The 25807-nt window shown below is 46.3% G+C and overlaps 1 protein-coding gene across 2 annotated transcripts in view; it reads right to left on the bottom strand.

The window, feature by feature from the left end:
• AFAP1 (actin filament associated protein 1) overlaps positions 1–25807 on the bottom strand; it is a 155173-nt gene that overhangs the window by 27352 nt on the left and 102014 nt on the right. For both annotated transcript variants that reach the window (XM_082611307.1, XM_082611306.1), the window contains exons 8-11: positions 23505–23586; positions 16745–16894; positions 9806–10017; positions 4839–4984 (exon numbers count right to left, since the gene is read on the bottom strand). In XM_082611307.1, coding sequence (XP_082467433.1) covers positions 4839–4984; positions 9806–10017; positions 16745–16894; positions 23505–23586 — 590 coding nt within the window. The remainder of the gene's footprint in view (positions 1–4838; positions 4985–9805; positions 10018–16744; positions 16895–23504; positions 23587–25807) is intronic.

Raw genomic sequence — 25807 nt, 5'->3', positions numbered from 1 at the left:
TCCACGTCCTGGCAAACGGACCCCCTGCCCAGGGACTGTCTCCTGCCTGGTCTGTGTCTCTGGTTTCTGGCGCCCAGCCTGGCACTCACACTGGGACACAGATGCCAGGAAGGAGTGTGGACCATGAAGGGGCAGGACGGATGCTCACTCACTTGGAACAGACACCAGCAGGATGCTTCTGACCCACGGAACATAAGGGGAGGTCACAGACACACAGGATGTCCTGTCCCAGCTGGATGAGACCTCGGCCACCAGCTGGGCTGCCCCTCATCTCACAGAGAGGGACCTGGGCCCCCAAACCAAGTCTCTGGGCCCAAAACAGCGAGTGGATCCAAGACCGAGTAAGAGGCCCCTCACCTTCTGGCCTGGCACTCTTCCTAAAATAGGATTTTTAGCCAAATAGGAAAGTGGAAATGAGATAACAGACCATATGCCACTTGTTAAACCAAAATCATAAGACAGAAAAAAAAATATATATATATAGGTAAAATATACATAACAGAAATGTCACCATCTTAACATTTCTTTAAACATTTTATTTATTTATTTATTTGGCTGCACCGGGTCTTAGTTGCGGCATGTGGGATCTAGTTCCCCGACCAGGGATCGAACCCCAGCGCCCCGCATTGGGAGCGCAGAGTCTTAACCACTGGACCACCAGGGAAGTCCCTACCATCTTAACCACTTTTAAGTGTACAGGTCTGGGGCGCTAAGTACATTCACACTGCTGTACAGCCATCACCACCACCCATCTCCAAAACTTGTCATCTTCCCAAAAAGCTGAAGCGCTGTCTCCCCCACCCCCAGCGCTGGCACCCAGCACCCCACTTCCTGCCTCTATGGATTTGCCTACTCTGGTACCTCACCTAAGTGGATTATCCAGTATGTGTCCTCTTGTGTCTGGCTTATTTCACTTAGCGTTAATACCTTCAAGGTTCATTCATGTTTTCAGGAAGTATATTTTAGAATAAAACCTCCCAGGGATTCAGATGAGAGGGTGACTCAAGGTGAAAGTTTCCTGTCAGTCTGCCTGCTCCCCTCTCTGTGTCCACCGTGATCTACTGCTTTTATCACCATCAATGTTGTCACAGCTTTCTTATGGGGCTCCAACCCAGCATGACTTGAAAAGAGTTCCAGAAGAAAATTTCAGAATATTTGCCCTGTATCCTATCATCTATATACATCTCATTTAAAAATAGGCCGCAGGAAAGTATGTTTCAAATGTTTACCATTATTAATACTCTTAAATAGACCACTTTTTCTGGGAGACTTTACATTACTATTATTTCTTTTACTGTCCTCTTCCCAAAATATATCATTGACCTTTCTCCCTCAGACATAATCCAATGTACAAAAATTTCCCCCAATAACCCTGAGAAGATTCATTAACTGGCTGACAATTTACATAAAGGCAAACATTAATTCAACCTCAGATTATCACATTGGCAAGCTACCATATTTTATAGTTGGAACGCTGTTTCCTTGTTAAATCTCTTCTCTCAATTTTTACAGAAGGTTTGGCAGAAAACTAATAAAAATAAACTTTATTGCTAAGTGACATCTCCTATAAAGGTTTTTCCTATAAAGGTTTTAATGGGGTAGCAAAGACTCCTGCAGCCACAAACTCACTACATGCATATTTTTAATAAATCAGTTTTCAGCATTGCAATCTACATTCCTTTCTCAAAAATGGGACCTTCCCACATTTGGTTTAGATGAATATTCCACACTCATTTGTGTTCTAGGGGGAATATTTTTAGTCAGGGTTTCTCTTAAGTGTTTTCATCAGTTTGCTTATTATTGCTGAAGTTACACGTGGACTTAGAGGCTTTTTGGAAACTAATAAGGTCCAAAATAGTACAGTTAACAACCATAAGATCCTTTCTTTTATGTCACTCTAGATGTGTAGATTTTGCAAAACTGGACTTAAGGATATTACATTTCTTAAAAAGCTACTTTAAGTGTGCTCTATTTACTGCACAATTAGGAGTTTCACTGTAATTTACCTACACCTTGCTGATTAGATAGAATGTTATTATGGAAAAAATAACGAGGATGAACAGTCAGCACTTGACTATGTCACCCTGGTTTTTGCACAAAAGAACAGTAGTGAGAAGAAGCAGTGTGTACTTCAGAAATCCTCCAGCATTACTGGAGATTTCCCAGTAAAGTCGTACAAGATTAATTCATTTTGTCAAGGCCATTGACCTTAATTGGGTGTAACATGGTGGCTTGATTCCTAATATGGGCAAACGTTATCTTCATTTTACTCAGCCCCAGAATGTCCCAGGCAATCATTAAATAAACATTCTGCAAAGCTGAAAATGTTCACCATCTTGCCCTTCACAGAAAAGTATGACCAACCCCTGCTTTAGACAGTGGACAGCATGAAATAGGAACCAGCCACTTCTTAATTTCACAGATCCATTCCTACAAAGCAGCAATCCTCAAGTGTTTTTAGTCTTTACATCCTTTGAAGTTACTGAAGACTCCCAAAGAGCTTTGGTTTATGTGGGTGTTTGCTATCAGTGTTGACTGTGTTTGACATTGAAACTCAGAAATGTATTCATTTTTATTCATTTAAAAATAATGGAAATAAATCCACCATATTTAAACATATTTCTATAAAAGTTAACTATATTTTCAAAAATAAAAAAAATGGTGAGAAAAGTGGTAGTTATACATGTTTGTAAATCTATTCAATGTTTGGCTTAAGAGAAGAGAGCGGGATTCTCACACGTGCTTCAACATTCAACCGGTTGCAACAAGTTGTTTTGGTTGAAGCATATGAAGAAAATCTAGCCTCCCGCAGATATCCAGTTGTAAAAGTGAGGTGTATTTTCATAGCTTCTCCAGGTCATGGTAGATATTCTTTGATGCTACACCAAAACTCGATAAGTGGTAATTTCTTAATGATTAATGCCATGTAGAATCTCAAACTGTATCAATGAACTTTTAGTCCTCTTTTACCTGAAAACCCATTAGTTTCTCTTGCTCGTGGGAGGGACCTTTTACCCGTGCATGACTTATGCGTACCTGTCAAATGCACACACTTCACTATACTGTATCAAAAAAAACCACACTCAATATCACCACCAATCTTATCAGAAAAGTCTGAGTACTGGGAAGCTGTCAGCTCACAGTGGCAGATACAAATCTCCCCAAATTCTCATTTCTGAGTGCAAGCTCAACTCCATTGCAGGCAACAAACACTGCCAACCGTTTTCCTCGAGGGGAGAGGCTCACTAGCTTCATTTCTGAAAAAGTGTCTGCAAATACCTACGTCTGAATAACCACAGTTCACCTGTTAATTGTTCTTTCAAATAAAAGTGAAAAAATGGTGGTGGGGTTAGGGAGCGGCTAGTTGAGTTAGTAACTCAGTCTTACAAGAGCGTTTCCTCAAGACAACATGACAGTTCAGTCAATGTAAGTGCTTTGTGCGTCCTGCCCACTACGTAAATGTTAAAAAGACACGTACTTGAGAGATTTAATAAGAATATCTACTATCGGGCTTCCCTGGTGGCGCAGTGGTTGAGAGTCCGCCTGCCGATGCAGGGGACACGGGTTCGTGCCCTGATCTCAGAAGATCCCACATGCCGCGGAGCGGCTGGGCCCGCGAGCCATGGCCGCGGAGCCTGTGCGTCCGGAGCCTGTGCTCCGCAACGGGAGGCCACAGCAGTGAGTGGCCCGCATACAGCAAAAAAAAAAAAAAAAAAAAAAAAAAAAAAAATATATATATATATATATATATATATATATATATATACATACACACTATCTGGCCCTTTACAGAAAAAGTAATAATTGTACTGCTTCATCACAGACATCTTTTTTTCTTTTTTTTCCTTCTGGCCGCGCTGCACGGCTTGCAGGATCTTAGTTTCCTGGCCAAGGATCAAACCCGTACCCCCTGCAGTGAAAGCGTGGTGTCTTAACCCCCGAACTGCCAGGGAAGTCCCCATCACGGACATCTTAAGTGAACACAGCATATCCTTTTACTACAAGCGAGTGGCAATGGTCACAGCACAGTATGGAATGACCACTGATGGTCCTAAGGCTCCTGCCAATCTATCCCTGTCCCCCGGCCCTGCTGTTGCTTTTGCACCATCGATGCAAATGTCACTAGAGCGAAGAAAAAAAATAATTTCTTAGCATTATTATGAGAATAGTTTTGACCTTTGGGACTGCCTGAAAGGGTCTTGAATACCCCCAGGGGTCTGTGGACCATACTTTGAGAACTGCTGCTATAATTTTCTTTGCCATCATTATGTTAAGGAAATATTCATAGTTTAAAAGAACGTTTTTGTACATAACAGCACTTTAAAAAAAATCACATTTAAGTTTTAAAAGTATATGGTTGATGGCTTTGAAAACTCAGTCGTCACTACAGCAATATGTCGAATTATTTAAGCTTTATAGAACTGTTCCCCTAATACAGGGGTCAGCAAAGTACAGCCCATGGGTCAAATCTGGCCCACTGCCTGTGTTTGCAAATAAAGTTTTATTGGCACACAGCCATGTCCATTCATTTACGTGTGTGACTGCATTGGCAGAGCTGAGTAGTTTTAACAGGGAACATTTGTTCCACAAAGCCAAAAATATTACTATTTTGCCTTTTGCAGAAAAAGTTTGCCAACCCGTTTTAAAAGAAAACACAGATGGTTGAAATGACAAACATTTCAGCAAAATTTGGGTTAATATTATACAAAAAGGAGAGTCTTCAGCTGTTTTTTTTTTTCCCCCTTGAAGGCTGTACACTTACATAAAAGGACAAGAAAATTAGGGAAAAAATAAAGTTGTTTAATTTCAGTGCCGTTTCGCATGGCAGTGGATCTTACCAGAAGGTTTGCTTGGCCGTCTGAATGACATTCGCCGACATCTCCACGTCTATGTAGTCATAGTGCAGGGCCCCAGGGTCTGTGGAGGACCCTGTCTCAGCCAGCAAAATACCAATCCACCTGCCCATGTCTTCAGAAGAAGATGCCTGTTGAGGTGAAGGGGGGAAAAGTGAATTTTACTTAAGTAACAGTAAAGAGTTTTAACATTTTCATTAAAATGTCCAAAAAGAGACAACATAACAGTAAAGGCGGTGGAACATGAAGCACCTGAGGATGTAGACGACGACAAGGAGGCAGCCACTGCCTGAGCCATGGGATTAACACCGCGTTCGCTCTAAGCCTTAATGCGGAAGCTGCATATTTCCCAAGGAAATAAAAACCCGAGGTCCTAAGATGCCTCCCAATTATTTTGGGGAAAGGCACTAGGGTGGAAGACATGGAAATTAATGGGATTATTTAAATCTCAGCTAAAAGAAGCCGTTTAGAAAGGCTCCTTAATTTGGCAACAAAATCTGGGGAGCAGAAAGAGCCCCTCCAACCACAGCTGCTTAACCTGGAAACCACACCAGGCCACGGCCCCTGTAGGTCACCAACTCTGGTGACCAGGAGCCCTTGCTGTAGTCTCCTGAATGGGCCTGAAAGGGCACTTTTATTTCCCTGATTAGATGGTACAGAATATTAACCTACTTTCACTTTCATATTAGTTGTGTTTATATAGGTGTAATGTTTATAATCGTTGGGCTGCTTTGTGCATGTTATTTTTTAAGATGTTTGAAATGCTCCCCGGATGTCATCTGCCTAATTTGCAAGTCTGAAATATATCTTTAAGATTTGGTTCATTAAAATTTTAAGCCGTCCTTCTTATGTGATTTAGAAAATCAATTACATTACATTCATAATGGTACTTCAAATGTCTAAATACTATTGGCTAATCAACTATGTAAGTCATATTTAAAGTTTAGGGGAAACTGAGCTATCAAATGTGTGAGTTAACTGAATGTCAAAGAAAAAAATATTTAGCTTTTTGCAAAAATTACAAATTTTTTATATAAAGAAAGATCTGTAAGTTTAGCTTCAAGACTTAAAGAAAACTGGGTTTCATCATTATAACCTTGATGAGTTGAACACAGATCAGAATACAAGTAATCACATATACCCCATGGCAGGCACAAAAAGCTCTCGGGAGGAAGAGCCATTGATGAGGAAGAAGTTGTTTTTTGTGTGCTGATAGAACTGGCTACTGATACTGTACAAGCAACAGTATCACATGCGGCCATGGACAAAGTGAATGGATTCCAATTACATGCCTTACGGAGAGTAAGAATGTAATAATCAATGTTTGCTAAATTGAAATGAATTGATTTGAGTGCTTGGATAATAAAAAAATCACAAATATGTTCTCTTCACTGGTCTTTTGTCCTCCCCCAAATGAAATCTATGTCAAGAATGTATCTACGACTGAATCTATATCCATGTATCTATACCTATTTCATTTAAGTATTTTTAAAAGTATGTTAACATAATATCTAAGATGTGGTTGATACTATTACACTGTTAACTGTTTTCTTCATTGTTTAAGAAATTTCCTCATAGGCTTTTTAAAAATAATAACTCTGTGGTGTTGGACTAAAATTAGAAGTATTAGTTATGATCTTGTGGCTTTAGTATATAAATAGGTATACATGCAGGTGTATACATGTATATATGCATATATATGTGTGTAATATGTATAACATAGAAACATGCCTGAATGTATGTATGTACAAATATACACATACACACAATTTCCTATGACTACTGAAAAGGCCTAGGCGCAGTGACGCCCCAGTAACTCTGAGCACACCTCTACCCAGATCCTGGTTTCTAAATACCATTATCCACTAGGAATTGTCCACTAAAAGCTCTTCGGAACATGGCTGATTCCAAGAGGCCTGGGGCAGAAAAAAGCACAAGATGAGCCTGGAACATCTTGTTGCATCACAACATGAGGAAAGAGCTCAAAGAATGCAGGGGACCGCGGACTGTGGTGTCTTTATTACAGGGACATAGCAAAGGCCACATGGCTCGAAGGGCTTTCTGCTGACCAACTCTGTTCATTTGACCAGGATAAATCATGACAATAAAGGATTATAATCACTGATTAAAACAATAATCTATGAACCCCTGCTGATATACATATATATATAAATGAATGAATAATTAATTGAGAGAAAGGGAAATCTTCCTTATAGTAGATACTAACTAATAAGTGTAGAAGGAATAATGGAATTAGCAAGTCCCCATTTAGCAGCTGTCATTTTAATAACTGTATCAGGCAAGAGTCATTCACGGATGCTAAGAATTAGTGGGTGAAATTGTGAGTGAGAGGATATTGAAAGAGTCTCAAAGAATCTTCCCACATGAAGCTTATTAAAGACAAATGGTAAACACAGTAACTTTGCAGTGGGGAAGCCGTGCAGACATCCCACATGAGAGATCAAAGTTAACATCACCAGTCATGGGACAAACTGACGGCGTACCTGCTTAAGTGATGCTGTGCCAAACACGCCACTGCTTCCACGGGCCCCTGCCAAGCATGCCTACCCCAGATTCGAATTTCAAGGAAATGGAAGATATGCCCAAACTGAGGGACCGTCTACACAGTAATGGTCTGTACCCGTCCCAAGTATCAATGTCATGAAACCAGACAGAGAAAGCCAAAGAGACTGCAGCTGAATGAAACATACCACCTGGGGTTTCCTTCCGCTGACAAGGGACATTATTGGGATAACTGGGAAAATCTGATTAAAATCTGTAAGTCAGATAATTGTATTGCATGAGTGTGAATTTCCCGATTTTGATAATTATACAGTGGTTTTAGTAAAGAAATACCCTCATTTTGAGCAACTTCACACTGAAGTGTTTAGGGATAAAGGGACAACACGTCTGTAAAAGGTTCTGAAAAAATTTACACAGAGTCAGAGAGAGAGAAAGAGAGAGAGGGAGAGAGAGGGGAAGAGACCATGCAAGAGATATCAAACATGGTAAAATGTTAGTATTTGGGGAATATGGGTGAAGGGTATATGGAATTATTTGTACTAGTTTCACAACTTTTCTGTAATTCTGAAATTATCACAAAAGTTAAGATAAAATGGTCTTAGAAAAAGTACAGAATACAACTTTACTGGTCAGATCACTGCATTTCCTAACTGATTCAGGCAAACTCTTTGCTTATGTTGGAACACTGAGTGTGGTTACGTATGTGTGTGTGTGTGCACGTGTGTGCATGTTTGATTCAATAACTGGAATAGGGAAAAGGCAATGAAACACAACCACCATTTTTTGGGGACGTGAGGCTGCACCTACAGGGCTGGGAGCAAAGACAGGACAGGGCCCTTCTCACCCAGCTCCTCCCCTGCCCCTGCCCCTGCCCTCCCCACGGGGGCTCCTGTCACCACCCGGTGTCCAGGCCAATGTCTCACTTTTCACCCCCAAATCCAGCGTGTGCCAACCCACAGCGTGTGCCTTCCTGTCCTCGCAGCCTCTCTCAGATCTGCTGCCAGAGCTCTCACGTGACACCTGAGTTGTTTGCATCAAGAGTACAGTTTCCTCATTTACGTTTTTGGCTTTTTTCCACTCTCATCCACCCTACAGCTTTCAGCCCTCATAAATGCTTACAAAGCACACGGGCTCTAGCCCAATGCTCTGTTTTACAGACAAATAAAGAAGCCGAGAGAGGAAAACAGACTGGGTTGTGATCAAAGTCTGCAACAGAACTAGGACTGGGGCCCAGATATCCTGATCCCAGCCAGGCCTGGCCTCCCTTCTGGGAAGTCAGCCACTAGGGCAGGCTCGGCCCTTCGACCTGTTATCTCAAACCATCCAAACCATCAGGCAAGGAGCCCTGTGTGAGAAAGAACTATGTTGTTAATCTCTTTTTGTCTCCATCAAAAAAAATCAGTCTCTGAAACTAACTCCTATCTCCTACCAAGACCTTCTAGGTTGGCTAACAGGGCCCCTTTGATCTTGGTCACAAGCCCATGTCCTTTCCTTCACTGGTAGTAACACTGCAGTCATTTAGATTAGGCTCTGCATCTGATTAATTCAGAACACACATCAGCCATGCCACCAAACCCAAAATATCCTCATTTCTATCAACTGTATAGCATAAATATACTTACATGTACTCCGGAAATTCTACATTCTGATATTTGTGTATGCACGGATATACATATGTATGCGTGTGTGTCTTTGTATCTTAATCATGATAATGTTAGTGAAAAAAAAAAGACAAAGGAAAAAAGGTCTGAATTAATATTGGGTAGAAATAAATTAATAATAAGACTATAAATAAAAATCTTAAATTTCAAAAAAGAAAGTTTTAAGTGTGTAGCTAAGAAATTAGTTTTAATTGCTTTTTTTCGCTTTCGTGAATAAGGTCTGAAAAAGCAGCCAAACAATAAAATGCATGCAAAGCCAAGGGTTCTTAAAAACCAAAGGTGTTCTTTTTGTTCTTTTGTAATCTGGCTCTCTGGCCACTGTCGATAGGCAACTGGTAGTCAAAAAACACCTGCTCCATCTGTGAAGAAGCCCAGAACATTCCAAAGGACAGCTTGAAGGAAATGCCACCAATTCAGAGGCAGACCACGGTTAGGGGAGAAGTTTTACTGGAAATTTTAAAACAAGTTGTTTTGTGGCCACTTTTAGAAAGCAATCTACTGCCTGGAATTGTGTACTGAACTTCCACGCAAACACGAACAGAGGCGATATCAGACAAGGAGGTGACCTGGCAGGCAGTCTGCCGTGGACACTGTGCAGAGAACTGGCTGTGCCGTCCACACGGCTGGGGCCCCTCGGAGAAGAAAAGCAGGACACGTGGAACGGGACAGAACCAAAGCTGCCGTCAGCCGGCTGTGAGGACCTGACGGGGCGTCCAGGCCGGACCCTAGAAGGCAAACCACCGCGAGCGAATGCCCCGTGGCTCCCACCTCCAACACAGCCACCTCCTGGCTGTTGCGAAGCAGCCGGAACGTCAGGGGGTGTTTGGAGTCCAGCCCTGGGATGACCTCGCAGCCGCGGAGCGGGATGGAGACGATGTGGGCCTTCAGGTCGGCCCTGTCCTTGTGGAGGATGAGCTTGTTTTCCTTGACGCGGCACCAGCGCTCCCGCCAGCGGCTGTTGGAGAGCACGTTCAGGTAGCCTGCAACGAGAGCAGGCCCGTCAGCCTCCCCAGGAAGGATGCGCCCCGGGAGGCCACGAAGACGGAACAAACCCCGCACACAGCACGTCTGCAAGTGCAGGCTCCTGGGAGCAACGAGAGCCACCACTGCGAGATGACTGACCTCCATCAGCTCTGGGGGCTGAGACAGGACAGACCACCCAGGAGCCCGCATGCACTGTGTGATGCGTGCTGAGGACCGTCTATGGGAACCTGGAGCTTGCCCGGTGTACGAGAGGTCACTGAGCCATCAGGGGTGGGCAGGAGAGAGGCTGTGAGGACACACTGCCGTCCTCAAATAGCCGAAGGGACCTCACCCAGGAAAGGGTTCGGGTTCATTCTGAGTAGCTGCAAATGACACCACCAGGGCAAAAGTGACAAGACAGGCAGATTTTGGCTTAACATGAGGAATAAAACTATCTGAAAATGAAAGCTTTCCACAAAACAGGCAGCCTTGGGAGGTGATAAGTTCCCCACCACTGGAAGTATTCCAGCAGGTGACGGCAAATCCTCGGGATGAGATTCCTGCCCAGAGGCCAGAGATGCCCTTCCTCAGTGCCCTCTGACTGGAGGATTCTGTCTGACTGCTGAAGTCTAAAGGCCTGAGTCTGATGCATGTGGAATTTCATCATCCATGTCTCTGAGGCTGCACTACATCCTCGGTGCATTATGGATGGAATGTGATGGAATTACAAGAACTGTCCTCATTTTAAAAAAAAGGAGGAGGCTCACACCCTGGTCTTCTTCCTTCTTGTTCACGGCTACCCAGCGAAGACCGACCTGAAGCCCTTTTGACAGTTAAAGACGGAAGAGAAAGAGCTGCTGTTTTCATTCTGGAAAATACTATTTGTAAATGACATAGTTCTGATACACTTATTTTTTTAAGCTCAACTTAAAACATATAGTCAAATATAATATCTGAACATCTGAGTAACAGCTATTAGAACTATTTAATATCTCCATCTATAAGTCATTAATCACGCTGAAGGCCCACATCTTTGGATTTTTTTGAAATAGCTGGCAACCAGATCCATCGTAAGTATGCTCCGAGCATGAATGGACACACGTGGTCTATGGACGGTATGATGGCATATAATTAAGAAGAAATAAATGGAAGCATGGGATAGCTTTCAACTAACTTAGTCTTCTTGGGCACACAAAGTCGACAGGCGAGTGAACAGTTTGTAGAAGGAAGCACTAAGGCCCAGAGCACTGATGGACGTGACCACTTGGGCTGGCAGAGTGGAGGCTTACATGTGCTCTGGGGCGGGTCCTCATCTGGGCCTTAAGGGGTGGGGGGAATCCCTTCAGGCCTGGAGAAGCGGGGAGCGTGGTGAACTAAGACCTGAGACATCTAGCGACCTGGTCACAGAAAACCTCGGAAGCTACTGGAGGGGCCTGTCCTTGTTGCAGAAGATGGCGGGGGTCACAATGGGGAAGGAGATGCCAAAATGTTTACTGAGGAATTTAAGCCCATCCGCCTTCTCAGTAACAGTGAGGGGATTCCTCTAAACTTCCACAGGGCTTCTGCATCTTAGAGTTCACCACGTGGGTGCACCTGTTCCCAGCACAGGGGGGCCGCAGCTTCTGAGTACGGCTCGGCCAGCCACGTGAATGATGCATCTCCTGAAGAGGGGAAGGTGCTCATCAGGTTTTCTTCCCTGACCGAGTCACCAAATACCATGGGTTTCTTGACATGTGAGTCACAAAAGGAATGATTATATTGGACAGATCCACACTTTAGTTAGAGCACGACTTCAAAGGAAATTACCATATTTTATCGCCTTCCTCATAATGAGTTACAGTTGCCCAAAAGGGAAAAGCAAAACGAGAATCACCTGTTTCTGTAAACAGCAAACGCCACGGAAACAAGCCCACATCTGGCATTTGGCCTCCCCCGGCAGGCTCACCGCCTTCTCCAAAGAGGTGGCCGAAATTCCTACTTTCTGTGTAGGGACCCCGGATGAGGGAGAGACCACACAGGGACATGGCAGGCAGCTCACCAAAGTACCCTGGACTCAGAGGGCAGGTCCCATGTCCCCTAATATTCTTTCTCCCCGTCACGACACGGCTAGGCTGTGATGGAATCCCTGCCGACACAGGACCCCATCAGCCCCGAGACGATCAGCCTGAGCAGACACCCACCACCAGGTGGCACCAAAGAGCAGCCGGGCCCCTTCGCAGGCTCGCCTGGGTCAGGTCAGCGCCCTGCTAATAAGGCGACTCCAATATCATTTGATTTTTTGTTTGTCTGTTCCCGCCTATCATGTTCTGGTGAGACGTTACGGTATTGTAACCATCTGGGAATTTCGGTTTGATGTTCTGAGGTTATGTTTGCTCCGAATTCTAAAGAAAGAACTCTAAGGCCTCTTGCAAAAGCTTGGTGACAAGTGCGTGTGAGGTTTCATGAGGACGGCCTGAGGCTGACCAAACACACACAACCACAGGAGGAGGGGACAGATGTGAACGCTCTCGCGGTCAGCTGCGTGGGGACCTGGCGCCTCCGGTCCAGCAGCTGCAGACGAGCAGACAGGGCCGCCTGGCCTAAGGGGGGCCCACGTCCACTGACTTCTTCTCTAGGACGGGAAGGGCAGCGTCTCCTGTGCTCTGGTCACACTTTTGTGAGGACTTTCACTGAATTGCTCATCTTAGCCAGCCTCAGACTGTGATCGTCTGAGAGGAAAGGGGCTGCCGAGAGCTGATTCCCGCCCCGCGACGCCGAAACCCTCCCTTCCACCAGAGGCACGTGCCCTCCAGCGGGCACCCAAAGAACCCGAGACACCCCTGACGTGGTGACTGACGTCAAGAACGCGTCCCTCCCCCTTGATTAAATGTCACCTGACCTTTTGTCGGGTGGATTACGATAGAAACTGAGAGGCATATAACTTTCCTGCACATCCACCAAAAATACTACTGCTGAAAACTTCACAAAGTCACTGACCATTAGAGCCAGAAGGGGCCCCAGAAATAACCAGAAGGTCCTTCCAACTAGCCCAGGTTACCCTGCCTCGGGAAGCCCTCCATCCTAGCAACTGGGACCACTCCTTTCACTCAGCTTCTGTATTTCTATTATCGATATTATCAATGCCACTCATCTGGCATTGCCCTCATGTCGGCTTGACTATGTCTGGTATGCTTAGGCTTTTTTCAGGTGAACAAATGAATGATAATAGCGACCATTTACTGAGCATAAATTATGAAGTAGGCAATGAGCTTAATGTTTCATGATTTTATCCTCAATTCTAAGGAAAAGAAAGTAGTTTAAGTATAAGCCTATTTCACAGGTGGGGAACCTGAGGCTCAGAGAAGTGTGCGACTTGCTTAAGTTAATTCATTCAATTAACAAGTGTTTACTGAGCTACTATTATCCAACAGGCTGTGTGCGTGGTGCTGGGAACACAAGTGGTGGGTGAATTCGACCTGCATCTTAATCCAGTAATGAGAGGAACAAGCTGGAAAATTCATTGAGACAAGATTGTTAGAGGCCCTGAACTGACTGAGCACAGGATGATACAATTGGTCCAAGGTTTCAAAATTCCCATGGGGTAGCCTGCAGGGATCCAGAGGAGAAGAAGGTGGACAGTTGAGAGGCTTGTGGACGAGTCCAAACAACAGACAGAAACGGGCTGGGGAAGAGAGAAAAACGTGAAAGGCATCTCCTGATGCCTTTATACAGTGACAATACTTCCAGAACTCCTGAGCACTGGAGATGGGAAAATAAAGAACCCATCTTTGCTTAGGGGTTTGTGTGCAAGTCTCGGATCATCTTGTGCAAGTGGCTGTTTGTGGAGTGGACCCGGCTGGTGCTAAGCACAGCACCTGCTGGCTGACGGCCCGAGAGAGGGGTGAGAGCCAGGCAGGAGAGGCGGAGCGGGGGGCTGGTGTGGGCGCCTCTTTCCACCCTACCTGCAGGAAAACTGCAGAGAACCCTCTCCTACCTGCCTGCATTTCTCCTGCACACCCAGAGCCCCAGCTGACCGGGATGCATCTCCCAGAAAAGCTGGGATTTGGACTCAGCTCCTAGTTGCCCTGGGGACGCTCTCGTCTGTGCCCCGTCCGCTTGGCATTCTGGGCAGGATGGGGGTCTTGGGCCTTCATCCAGCTACTTTTCCTGCCTGAGACTTTGCAGCTGTCCTAACATAATGGAAGACAGTCATTCTCCCCCTCGATTTCTCCACAGACTCCTCCCCCGTCCCTTGGACCAGCAAGGAACTAGATGACAATTTTAAAACCTTGTGGACAGAGGATGTTCTCTTAGTGGAGGCGAAAGACGCCCACCGACAGCCTGGCAGAAACCCTCAGGTGGTGATGTGGGGCTGCAGCTCCAGCAGGCCTGCTCTCTGAGCAATTCCACTGTGCCTTCCAGCCAAGTGCCCACGCAGCTGTTTATTAGGAGTCGCGAGCCCTGGGGGACGGGAGGGGGATGGGGGAGACCTGTGTTTCAGGACAGCGACAGGGTTGGCCAGTGGGCCTGGCCCTGTCCCCAGCTGGCCATGTGACTCAGGGCAAGTTCCACGACCTTCCCGAGTTCGGTGTCCTCACTGTAAAATGAGGGGTCTGGACCACAGTTGCTAAGTTGCCTTCCATATGAATGTTTAATTGTTTTTCATGAAAGAACCTCTATTTCCTTCGCTGACCTGGGGCAGTTTTAAGAAAAAAAACCCAAAAAAACTAAAACAGGAGTTCCCTTTTTGTTGGCTAATTCCCTCTTTCCATTTCTAACCCCTGACTCCTATCTCCTCTCCAGGGCTAATGCCAGAGGGAAACAACCGCAGATCTCCCAGTGCTGTGAGCCGCTCCAGGAAAGGCAGAGGGCCACAGGCCCCTGGCATCCATAGCTCCCCTGCAGCTGCCCTCCCGCCAAGGCTCTGTCCAGCTGGCTCAGTTTCCGCAGGGTGGTTGTTCTCAGTGGAAAGAGCATCAGTCAGCGTGCTTCTGTGACCCCACTGCCGTCAGACCCGGGGCAAGTTCACAATCTCTGCATGCACGGGGGTTCCCAGACCGCTGGCCTCCATTTGAGGCCACCATCTTCCCTCTCAGCTCAACCCACAGGCGGCCGCTTCATGGGGGTCTCCCTGGGATGACACCTCAACCCCGAGAGGCCTCGACCACTGCCCGCCCAGCCATCTTCCACTCCACACGCACTTCTGCACAGCACCCCAGGGGGGTTACTGTGTCACCAAAAGTCTATCACGACTTCCTGGGATCACACCTGTGAGGAGCTGCGAGTCCACCCTGCCCTCCCCTCGGGAGGCCCCCCACCCCAAGTCTACCTGCCCTGCACTCCACAAGATGCACTTCCTGCCCACCGGCATAGCTCTGAGCTCACCGCGCCCTTTCAGCACAAGCCACACCCTGGGACATGATATCGGCTGAATAAATGCATTTTTGCGTGTGTGGCCCTACTGAGGCACTAACGAGCAGCATCTAAATGCTGTTGTCTTTTGGCATCCTCAGTAACCCAGAACCGTGGACAGAAGAGATGCTCAATGAGAGAGGGAAAAAAGAGAGAGAGAGAGGTGAACAGCGAGCACACATAAAAGGCATTGCGGGACTGACGTGGGATGCGCCCTGTGGTCCGCAAGGGAAAGTACAGCCCATTCTTATTTTTCTGAAAGGGTAAATATCCATCTTTCAGCCTCTAAAGCGTTTCTCCTTAAAGGGGTCGCACGGTCCTCGTAAACGCGGTTGCCTAGGAAACACTGCGCATGTGCGGTCTCACTTCTCCAGGGAGGTGTTCCCTGAGGTGCCTCCATGTAAGTCACATCCCCGCCAGACTCTCCCGCTGCCCCTCTTGTATCCCCGCCATGTTCGTGATCACAGTCAGTCACCACACGTTTGTCTCTGTGACCCCTTGCCTCAGGCCGCCCTGTGGGCGCTAGACCGGATGCAGTGGGATCGCAGGAGCCATCTGGTCATCATGCCCCCTGCCCCGCTGACGCAGCCCCACCGCCAGCAGCTGCCCAGAGAACACTTACTGGACGAAGACCCATGAGGGGAGGGGTCAGCCGGCCCGACTGGACTTGAGGCGGAAGCTTGAGAAGTGGAGCAGCCCCAGAAAGCTAAGTTGTGTGACGTCAGGCCAAGGGAAGGGGCTGCCAGGGACCCTGTAAATGCTCTTACACAAGTTACACACCCGCCTCCGCTGGCCAACGGCTCATGCGTACGTTTCCCTTTAAAGACACTTAAAAGGAATTTGGGGGCTTCCCTGGCGGTCCGGTGGTGAAGACCCCGTGCTCCCAAGGCAGGGGGCCCGGCTTCGATCCCTGGTCCGGGAACTAGATTCCGCATGCATGCCGCGACCAAGAGTTCCCATGACGCAACTAAGGAGCCCTTGAGCCACAACTAAGGAGCCCGCCTGCCGCAACTAAGACCCGGCGCAACCAAATAAATAAATAAATAAATAAACAAACAACAAAAGATAAAGTTTAAAAAAAAAGGGATTTGGAAGAACCTCATGGGATCAAAGAGAGAATTTGTTTTTTGTTTTGAGAGAACTTCAGAGATCATCTCAAACCCTTGCAAGGCCTTCATTAATAAGCAGTAAAATGTAATCCATTCTCCACAATTTAACTGATCACAAGCCCAATGCAAAAGAGCCCAATCAGTGAGACTTAGAAGAACATGATACAGAGGTCTCCCCAGAGAGGGTCTCCGTGTGCTCGGGGAGAGGGTGCAGATCTGGCAACCCCACACACCCCTGTCTTACCACAAGTAGGCACATCTTCCTCTGCTGAGGAGGTCTGTTCATCTGTTGATGGCTTTTTCTTTCCCAAACCGATGATCTTGGTGATTTTTTTCCCAGTGACTTTAGACACAGTTCCCTTAGCCTCTGATTTGGAACTTTTTTTCCTCTTAACTGTGAAGAAAGGTGACGACAAAAAAAGCATGTTTCAACAATAGACTTTAACTGAAAAGAAACATCAAAATAAAGCATGACTCATGGCCGATTTTCTTTCCCCAAATTTCTACTTACTGAGCACCTGCCTTGCATCAGCTACTCGTCTAGATACAAGAGAACAAAGCAGAAAACAGTCACTCCCAGGAAGCTTGTGTTCCACAGCAGGCTGAGAACACACACATGCACATGCACACACATGTACACGTGCTCGCACGCACACACACATACCCACACACACCCCTGAGGGAGGTCGGATGATGGAAAGGCCTTTGTAGACCTAAACCAGGGTTACGTGGTACAGTGACCGGGCCGTCAGGAAGCAGAGGAGCTAAGTATCAGTACAAGGGCAGCATCTGTGCAGAAACCCGAGGGGAGAGCCGTCCGGGCAAGAAGAGCATCAGCCAACACAGAGCCTGTGACGCTGGAAGGAGTCTAGAAACACAAGACAGGCTCGGGGAGCTGCAACCTGGCCTGCACAGGGAGGGGTCCGGCAGGTGAGGGGGCAGGGGGACTCAGCGAGCCTCCACCAGCCCCTCACTGACCTGTCAGACTCACATGGGATTCCGCCCCATCCAGAGCTGTTAGACCAGCAGCCTGCATTCCAGCCCCGTGTGTTCTATTTGGCCTGCAGTGCTAAACCGTATGCACAAAACTCATCAATGTTTTGCATGAAGATGAATGACTTCTGGCTTCCCTTGGAAAACGGGAAGGTCTGGCAACTCTGAACCCACATTTTGGTAAGCGACAGCGGGTGGGGACAGGGCCTGAGAAGCCACAGCTGTGCGTAAGGATCTACGTGCCCAGCTGACGACAGTCCCCGGACCCCAGCCGATTGAGCGTCAGCGGCCGGCTGCTATCCTGTGCCTGACCTGTGGCGGCGATCTGCTCTCTCCAGCTCCTGTGCGCTTTGTCTACGACCTCCGACAGAATCACAGGGGTGGGGACCAGGCGCAGAACCAGAGTGGATGCTAAGGATGGCCCAGGACTGAGGGACAAGACCCTTCCCGCCAGAGCACTTCTGGGCAGGTGAGCTGTCACCTGAGGGCTGTTCTGTGCCTGGTGCTGGGGCCAAGGGCCTTGCTCAGTGTGGATGGGCTGGGAAGGCCCTGGAGGGACCCACAGCATCAAGGCCAGACACCATCACCTGAACCCCCGAGACCCTCAACAGCCCCTGCTCGGTCCTCTCCAGGAGGACCCCTCACCCCTCTGTAACTCAGAGGGTGGCACGGACCTTTCGGAAAATGTAATGAAAGTCAAGAATTCCTTCCCCACCCCTCTCCCTGTGGACACGGAACATGCATGAACATCACACAGGATAATTTCAGAGGAAGAGGATTCAGGGATGTGAGATTATAAACTATGGGCCTCATTCCTAAACCTACCCTCTAAAAGCGTACACCCTCCCCCATCCTTTCTACCACATCAGCTGCTCTCAGTGGGGTGAGGGGAAGCTGTCCCCTTCTCTAGTTCCACTCTGCCACCCGCCCCACGCCCATGGAACAAGGCCAGCGTGCACCCACCCTCACCCGGGTCTGCCTCATCTGGGCTCTGCAGATCTTCTTCCCCCCACCCCACCCCCCAGACTCAGTGAGGTCCCGTGAGGCCAGTCACTGTGCTTGAACACTTATTTCCTCTCTAGAAAGAAATGACAGTTAATAATGTCTGAGGCAGGAGGTGCTACGTTATAGTTTTAAAAAGAAGCCGCACTAAATTTCAGGGTAATCAGCACTACGGACTGAATGTTTGCATCTCCCCAGAATTCACATGCTGAAGCCCTAACCCCATAGTGTGGCTGTATTTGGAGATGGGGTCCCTAAGGAAGCACTGAAGGTTAAATGAGGTCTTAAGGGTGGGGCCCTGATCCGACAGGATTGGTGTACTCGTGGGGAAAGGCCACATGAGGACACAGTGACGGATGGCCGTCTGCAAGCCAGGAAGGGGGCCCTCACCAGCACCCAACACTGACGGTACCTTGATCTCGGGCTTCTGGCCTCCAGAACTGTGAGAAATAAACTTCTGTTGTTAAAGCCACCCAGTCTGGGGTATCTTGTTATGGAAGCCTGAGTTGACTAGTACAAGCACTTCTATGTTATTTTAAACAAATCAGGTCATATTAGAAACACAGAACACAGGACTGTCACTCCCACCCACTCCTGACACTCTCCCACCACACGCAACCCCTTGTAAAATAAAGCACCAAGAAACCACTTTAATCTCTTGGTCTGAAGGCACATGTCCTCCCCGGCTGCCATCAGACATGGAGTCCGAGGTTGGAATACCTGTATCATTGATTTCAGTTCAACCAAACCCACAGTGAAAGCAGCAGTGGATGACCTTTCTTAGCTGTTTCTAAAGAGCCTGAAGTTGATCTTTGACCAGAACCCCACTCAAGCTAATAAGCTTTAAGAAAAGAAGATCCTCTCAGCGAGGACAGTCAGTGTCCGGAAGGGACGTTCTGCAAAGCTCAGCAGCACGAATCAGTTCCTTCCCTGCATCTCAAAGTGACAAGTGAGAAAGCCAGGTTGTTAGATTTACTTCCAATTTTACTAGGATTTGCTCCTGTTGGGAAAGTACTTGCTGGACTCTGGCTACAAAGAAAGGACATAATAAAGACTTCTAATTCCTTGAATGTCCACTGCTTTTTTGCAAAAGCAAAAGTGAGGCTATCCTTGGAAGAAAAAGCCAAAGGATGTAGGAACATGAGAAAGAAAATCACAAGAATATGTTGATGCTATTCGGTAAACAAAAGTCAAAATTTAGCACATATAATAGAATTATGAAGGAAAACCTAAAAACTCAGAACTCTCAACTCACTGAAGCTGTACAATAGAAAGACTGCAGAGTTTACATGGCATCACTGTCAACGTGGCATGCTGGGGTGGAGGCGGTGTTGACAGGCACTGAAGCAAAGCTAATTCGCAGCATTTAAAGCCGTAAATGTCATAAACCCAGATGGTTCCCTCTTATCCTACATAAATGGGAGTCTATGTGTTTTGGTATTTAGGCAGGTGGGAGGAATATCATCAGACTACTGATATGCTAAGTCTACCAACAGACCCATTAACCTGTGATTAAATGGTACACGTGCTCAATGCTAGTTGGGGACAACGGTCACTTCCACACAGATCAGCCCTAGGGACTTCTCTTTGCTCATGTCAGCTGCGGTATCCATAGCAACTCTACTAAATTCACCCCAAATCACACCATACTGGCTCATTACGTGCCAGGGTCTGACACCTTGAAAGAAGAAACCAGAGTTTTAGAGTCATTGCCTGTGGCTTTGGTCACAGAATCTGGATCGTGTCCATGTACAGTTGACAGTCTAACATTTAGGAGAAACTGCAGGAGTTGGGGATTTCTTCCATGCAGCCAGCAGAGAAATCTGTCTGAGTCACGACATGGCTGGGATCAAGGGAGCTTTGCTAGAACTTCTCAACTGCAAACTAATCAAGAGAGCGCAGCAAGGATAAAAGCTAAGGTAGACGGTCAGAATGTATTTAAGCTGTTAGCTTCTTTCAGTGACTATTCATTGGGGGTCTACTATAGGCAAAGCACCATTGCCAGGCAAAAAGTGTTTGAACCAAGGTCACCTTTACAAAGCACAGAAGGCTGCTCTTGTTAAAAGGAAACAGAAGAATATCAGATGCAGACATATTCACTTACCTGTATATCTAGACATATATATATCATTCTGTAGAACCTAATTTCATGCAGGGACACTGGGAGAGGAAATCACAAACAAGAAAAGAGACCAGCCAAAGCAATGCCCGCTGAGCCTCGGCGTCTGAGCAGGAACACTCAGATTGTATGTTGTTCTGTTTCAGGGCAAAACTTAAAGATAGCTTTCCTGGCTTTGATTACACATAATGTGCCCTGTGAAGACACAGATGATACCTTCCACTGAATAACTTCCAATGGAAAGAACTAAAATTACACTCAAGATACAACCGGGTTAGAAAATCACATGGGCCAAGGCAGAGATCACGACCCTCTGGCGTGAACCTTGAAATATCACAATAGCCCAGATGATTTAGGCTCCAAGATTCTTAGCGGCCGGGATTGCTATTCGGATTAAGGCCAGGAGACCTCTGTGTGTCTCTGAGCCAGAAGATGCCTGCACCACCCCGGTGACTGAGTGCAATTGAGCTGAGCAGACAGAACTACTCACCTGGGAAGCACAGAGGCTTCTGGCCTTGCACAGGGAAAACTTCCTCACCACCCACTAACTCCACCCCTCCTCTGGGCCCACACGCTGCACAGGAAACTAGAAGTCAAGCCACAGACTGGGAAAAGATGTGTGCAAAAGACATCTGATAGAGCAGGGGTCCCCAACCCCCAGGCCGTGGGCCAGCACCGGTCCGCAGCCTGTTGGGAACCAGGTTGCAGAGGAGAAGGTGAGCGGTGGGCAACAAGCGAAGCTTCATCTGTATCTACAGCTGCTCTCCATCACTCGCGTTACCACCTGGATCATCCCCCGGCCCGGCCCTGTCCGTAGAAAAATTGTTTTCCATGAAACTGGTCCCTGGTGCCCAAAAGGCTGGGGACCGCTGTGACAGAGGACTTGCATTCAGAATAGATAAAGAATTCTCAGAAATCAGTATGAACAAAAAAAAATCCAATAAGAATATGCAAAGATAATAAATGGCTGGCAAAAAAGCACACTAAAAAATGTTCAACATTGTTAGTCATAGGGAAATGTGTTTTAAAGTCATAACTACACAGCACTACACACCTATTAAGATGGCTAAAAGAAAAAGAAAAGAACAAAACAAAGATGACAATAAAAGGCTGGTGAGAAGGCACATGAATGCCTGTAACTGCAAGAGTCCCACTCCGCAGTTATCAGCCGAGAGAAATGAAAACGTGTTCACGCAAAAGCCTGTTTGTGGATGTCTACGACGGCTTTGCTTGTAAACCACTCAAACCTGGAAGCAGCCCAGCTGTTCTTCAGTCGGGGAGTGGATAAACTAACTGGTCCATCCACACTGGAATGCTCTCAGCCTAGAAAAGGGACAGACTACTGACCCACCACGTGGACGCACCCCAAATGCAATACACTGAGTGAGAGAAGCCAGACCCAGAAGGTTGCACCCTGTATGATTCCACTTACAGGACAGAAAACAGGCCAGTGGTTGCCAGGGAACATTTTGGGGAGACAGAAATGTTCTACATCTCGATTGTGATGAAGGTTACATGCCTGTGTTTGTCAAAGAACCGTACACCAAAAAGGGTGAATTTGACTCTAAGTAATTTACACCTTTATAAAGCTGACTTAAAAAAAAAAAGAATTCAGTATTTTTACCCCCATGTCCATAGCAACACTATTCACCATAGCCAAAAGGTGGAAGCAACCTAAGTGTCCATCAATGGATGACTGGATAAACAAAGAAACGAAATGTGGTCCATCCACACAAGGGAATAATATTCAGCCTTAAAAAGGAAGGAAATCCTATCACGTGCTACAATATAGATGAACATTGAGGACAGTATGCCAAGCGAAATACGTGACATTAGCCAGTCACGAAAAAGGCAAATACTATAGGATTCCATTTATATAAGGTCCCTCGAGTCATCAAAAATTATAGAGACAGAAAGTAGAATGGCAGTTGCCAGGAGTGGGGGGAGGGGAGAATGGGGAGCTAGTGTTTCGTGGGGACAGAGCTGCAGTTTACAAGATGAGAAAAGTTCTAGAGACCCATGGTGGGGACGGCTGCACAACACTGTGAAGATACTTAATGCCACTGAACTGGGCTTAAAAATGGTTAAGACAGTAAATTCCATGTTATCTGTATTTTACCACAATTAAAAAAGATTTTTTTTTTTTTGGTACGCAGGCCTCTCACTGTTGTGGCCTCTCCCGTTGCAGAGCACAGGCCCCGGACGCGCAGGCTCAGCGGCCATGGCTCACGGGCCCAGCCGCTCTGCGGCACGTGGGATCCTCCCAGACGGGGGCACAAACCCATGTCCCCTGCAACGGCAGGGGGACTCTCAACCACTGCACCACCAGGAAAGCCCCAGACAATCTTTTTTAAAAAGATCAGAAATCTGTGAGTCTGGCCTCCTCATTTTAAGGATGGGGAAACTGAGGCTCACCAAAGAGGAAAATCTTGCTCACAATCTCGCTCTCCAGCAAAGGCAGCGTTGGGATGGGCACGTGGGTTCCTGGTCTCATCATCCAAAGCTCTTTTCCCTGAAAATCACATCTCCCAGCAAGATGCTGGCGGCCCCTCAATGCAAATTTGTCTCAGTGATAAATCAGGTAAGGAAGTAACCTGCTGTAAGTCATAAATTAAAATATATGCAGGGCCTATATCAAAACAGTAGGAGAAAACCTAGGCCAGCGTTTGGTAGGACTGAAAGAAAGACATGGAAGAGGAGTATCAACAAAAGGGGTTTCTCTGGATTTGTGTGAGTGTAACACAGAATGATAACATCTGCATAACTGAATTACCGGGGACATTTTCCATACAGAGTTTACAGACCTGGCTGCAGTGCTTTTGTTTTGGGGTTTTTTGGGTTTTTTTTTTTTTTTTTTGGTTTATATACTTTTGGCACGAACAGAACTCACCTTGTTCTTTTCCGTTACACACAGCAATTCCATTTTCTGTAACACCCTCCCCGTCTGAGCTTGGTCTCTCTGAAGACAGTTTCTGTGAGGATCAAAAGATTAAGTTATTCTTACAATGGCCACACTGACCAAGTGATGCATCATGGATCAATCAAAAGTCATCTCAAAAGCAAAAGAAAATGTGGGCCACATTCCTAATAATCTGGAGACAGGACTCAACTATAACACGGACTATCTGGTTGGTTCGCTACAACAGCTTTAAAAACATCGAAAGAAAAAAGAAAAAAGTTGCTGAGGTTATACTAACACACGCTATATATAGTACCAAGCTTGTTTCAATCAAATCACTTTTTCTTGCAAATAATTTTGAAAAAAATATTGGGTTGGCCAAAAAATTTGTTCGTGTTTTTCCGTAACATCTTACGGAAAAACCCGAACTAACTTTTCGGCCAACCAAATATTAGGAGTACATAAAATATTCCCCCTCACCAAGCCACATTATCCTTCCAGAAATAAATCCTACACCATTCATTTAATTTCTTCCCAGCATTCACCAATAACTGGGCGAGTGTCAAGTATCTGCTCATAACAATACAGTCAGAATATACACAGAGAGATGAGTTACTATCAAAGCCATCAAAGGGCACAGGGATACCTGTAATTATTTTAATCCTAATACATGGATTTGAGAAGCATAATTAGGACTCTAGGTTAGTATCAGGAGAAGAAACATAGTTCTGAGCAGAACCTCTTCCATTCCAACCAGAGACCCTGTGGAGTCACAGTGAAGGAAATGGCTCCAGAACACCCCTCCTCAGAGCCTCAAATTACACCCCAGGGCCACAGAGACTGGCCAGTGGGGAGATAATCAAAATATCCAGATGATACCAGAACACAGGGACACACACGCTCACCTAGTGATAAGAGGTCCAGGCAGTGCTGGGCCAAGATGGCAGGCAGGTGCCAGTAAACCCCAGTAGTAACGGCAAGAGCCAAAGTAAAAGGATTATGGCTTTAGTGGGACCCTAGTATGTGCCACATTCCAGTGACTGAAGGACTAAAAGCCCAGCTCTCAGGCCATGAAGCACCCCTGGGATCTGGGTCAACAGGTCCAGCCAGGCACTAACAATACCACCTTAGAAACCAAGATAGTTAAAGAGAACTGCCAATTCCCGTGTGCATGGGTGAAAGAAGAACCCTGACATATTGCTGATGAGAAACAGAATAGGATCAAACTTTTAGAAAGTAACTTGTTTAGTCCCATGAATCAAAATCTTTAAAAATTCTATCCTTTGGTCTAGTAAGCCAGCTTCTAGGAATCTTTTCTCAGGTAACAGAGAAGCAGCAAAGATTTACACAAAAGTGTCAGGTTGTTTTACACGACTCAAAAAAGAAAAAAAAGAGCCTAGTTGGGGGGGGGTATATAAATAATAGAGTTATATGAATTCGGTATTATTCAGGTGAGGAAAATGCAAACATGCTTGTTGCATGTTATGTGTTTTCAAAAACCTGGAAAACTGCTAATAGTATAAAGGTTAACTGAAAAGAAAAAAGCAGCATAAGAAATTTTATGCATCAGATTATCCAAACTGTAAAAGAAACACATGAATAGAAAAAAACTGGTTTAAAAACATGCAGAGCTTTGAGAGGAGCTCTAGACTCCTAAGTGACTTTATCCATCCTATTTCTGGTTCTTTACTTTCTAAATTTTCTGCAGTGAGCAGGCATTAGTTTTGCAATCAGGAAAAAAGAGAAATAGGCCTGCTATGTCACAATATCAGGGTAAGGGTTGTGAGGTTAACTTTATATGTCAACTTGGAGGGTGTTTGTGGATGAAACTAACATTTGAACTGGTGAATTTTGGGGCTTCCCTGGTGGTGCAGTGGTTAAGAATCTGCCTGCCAATTCAGGGGACATGGGTTCGAGCCCTGGTCCGGGAAGATCTCACATGCCGTGGAGCAACTAAGCCCCTGCACCCCAACTACTAAGTCTGCGCTCTAGAGCCCGCAAGCCACAACTACTGGGCCCACGTGCCACAACTACTGAAGCCCGCGTGCCTAGAGCCCGTGCTCCGCAACAAGAGAAGCCACTGCAATGAGAAGCCCGCGCACCACAGCAAAGAGTAGCCCTGGCTCGCCGCAACTAGAGAGAGCCCGCGCGCCGCAACAAAGACCCAACACAGCCAAAACTAAATAAATAGATAAATAAATAAAATAAATTTTAAAAAATAAAAAAATAAATTGGTGAACTTTGAGTAAGCAGATTGCCCTCCACAGTGTAGGTGGGTCTCACCCAAGCAGTTG

Source organism: Mesoplodon mirus, assembly GCF_964341445.2.
Source record: "Mesoplodon mirus genome assembly, chromosome: 2".
Classification (NCBI taxonomy): Eukaryota; Metazoa; Chordata; class Mammalia; order Artiodactyla; family Ziphiidae; genus Mesoplodon; species Mesoplodon mirus.
Note: the sequence above shows the minus strand (reverse complement) of the source record. Positions and strands in the feature narration are given on the sequence as shown.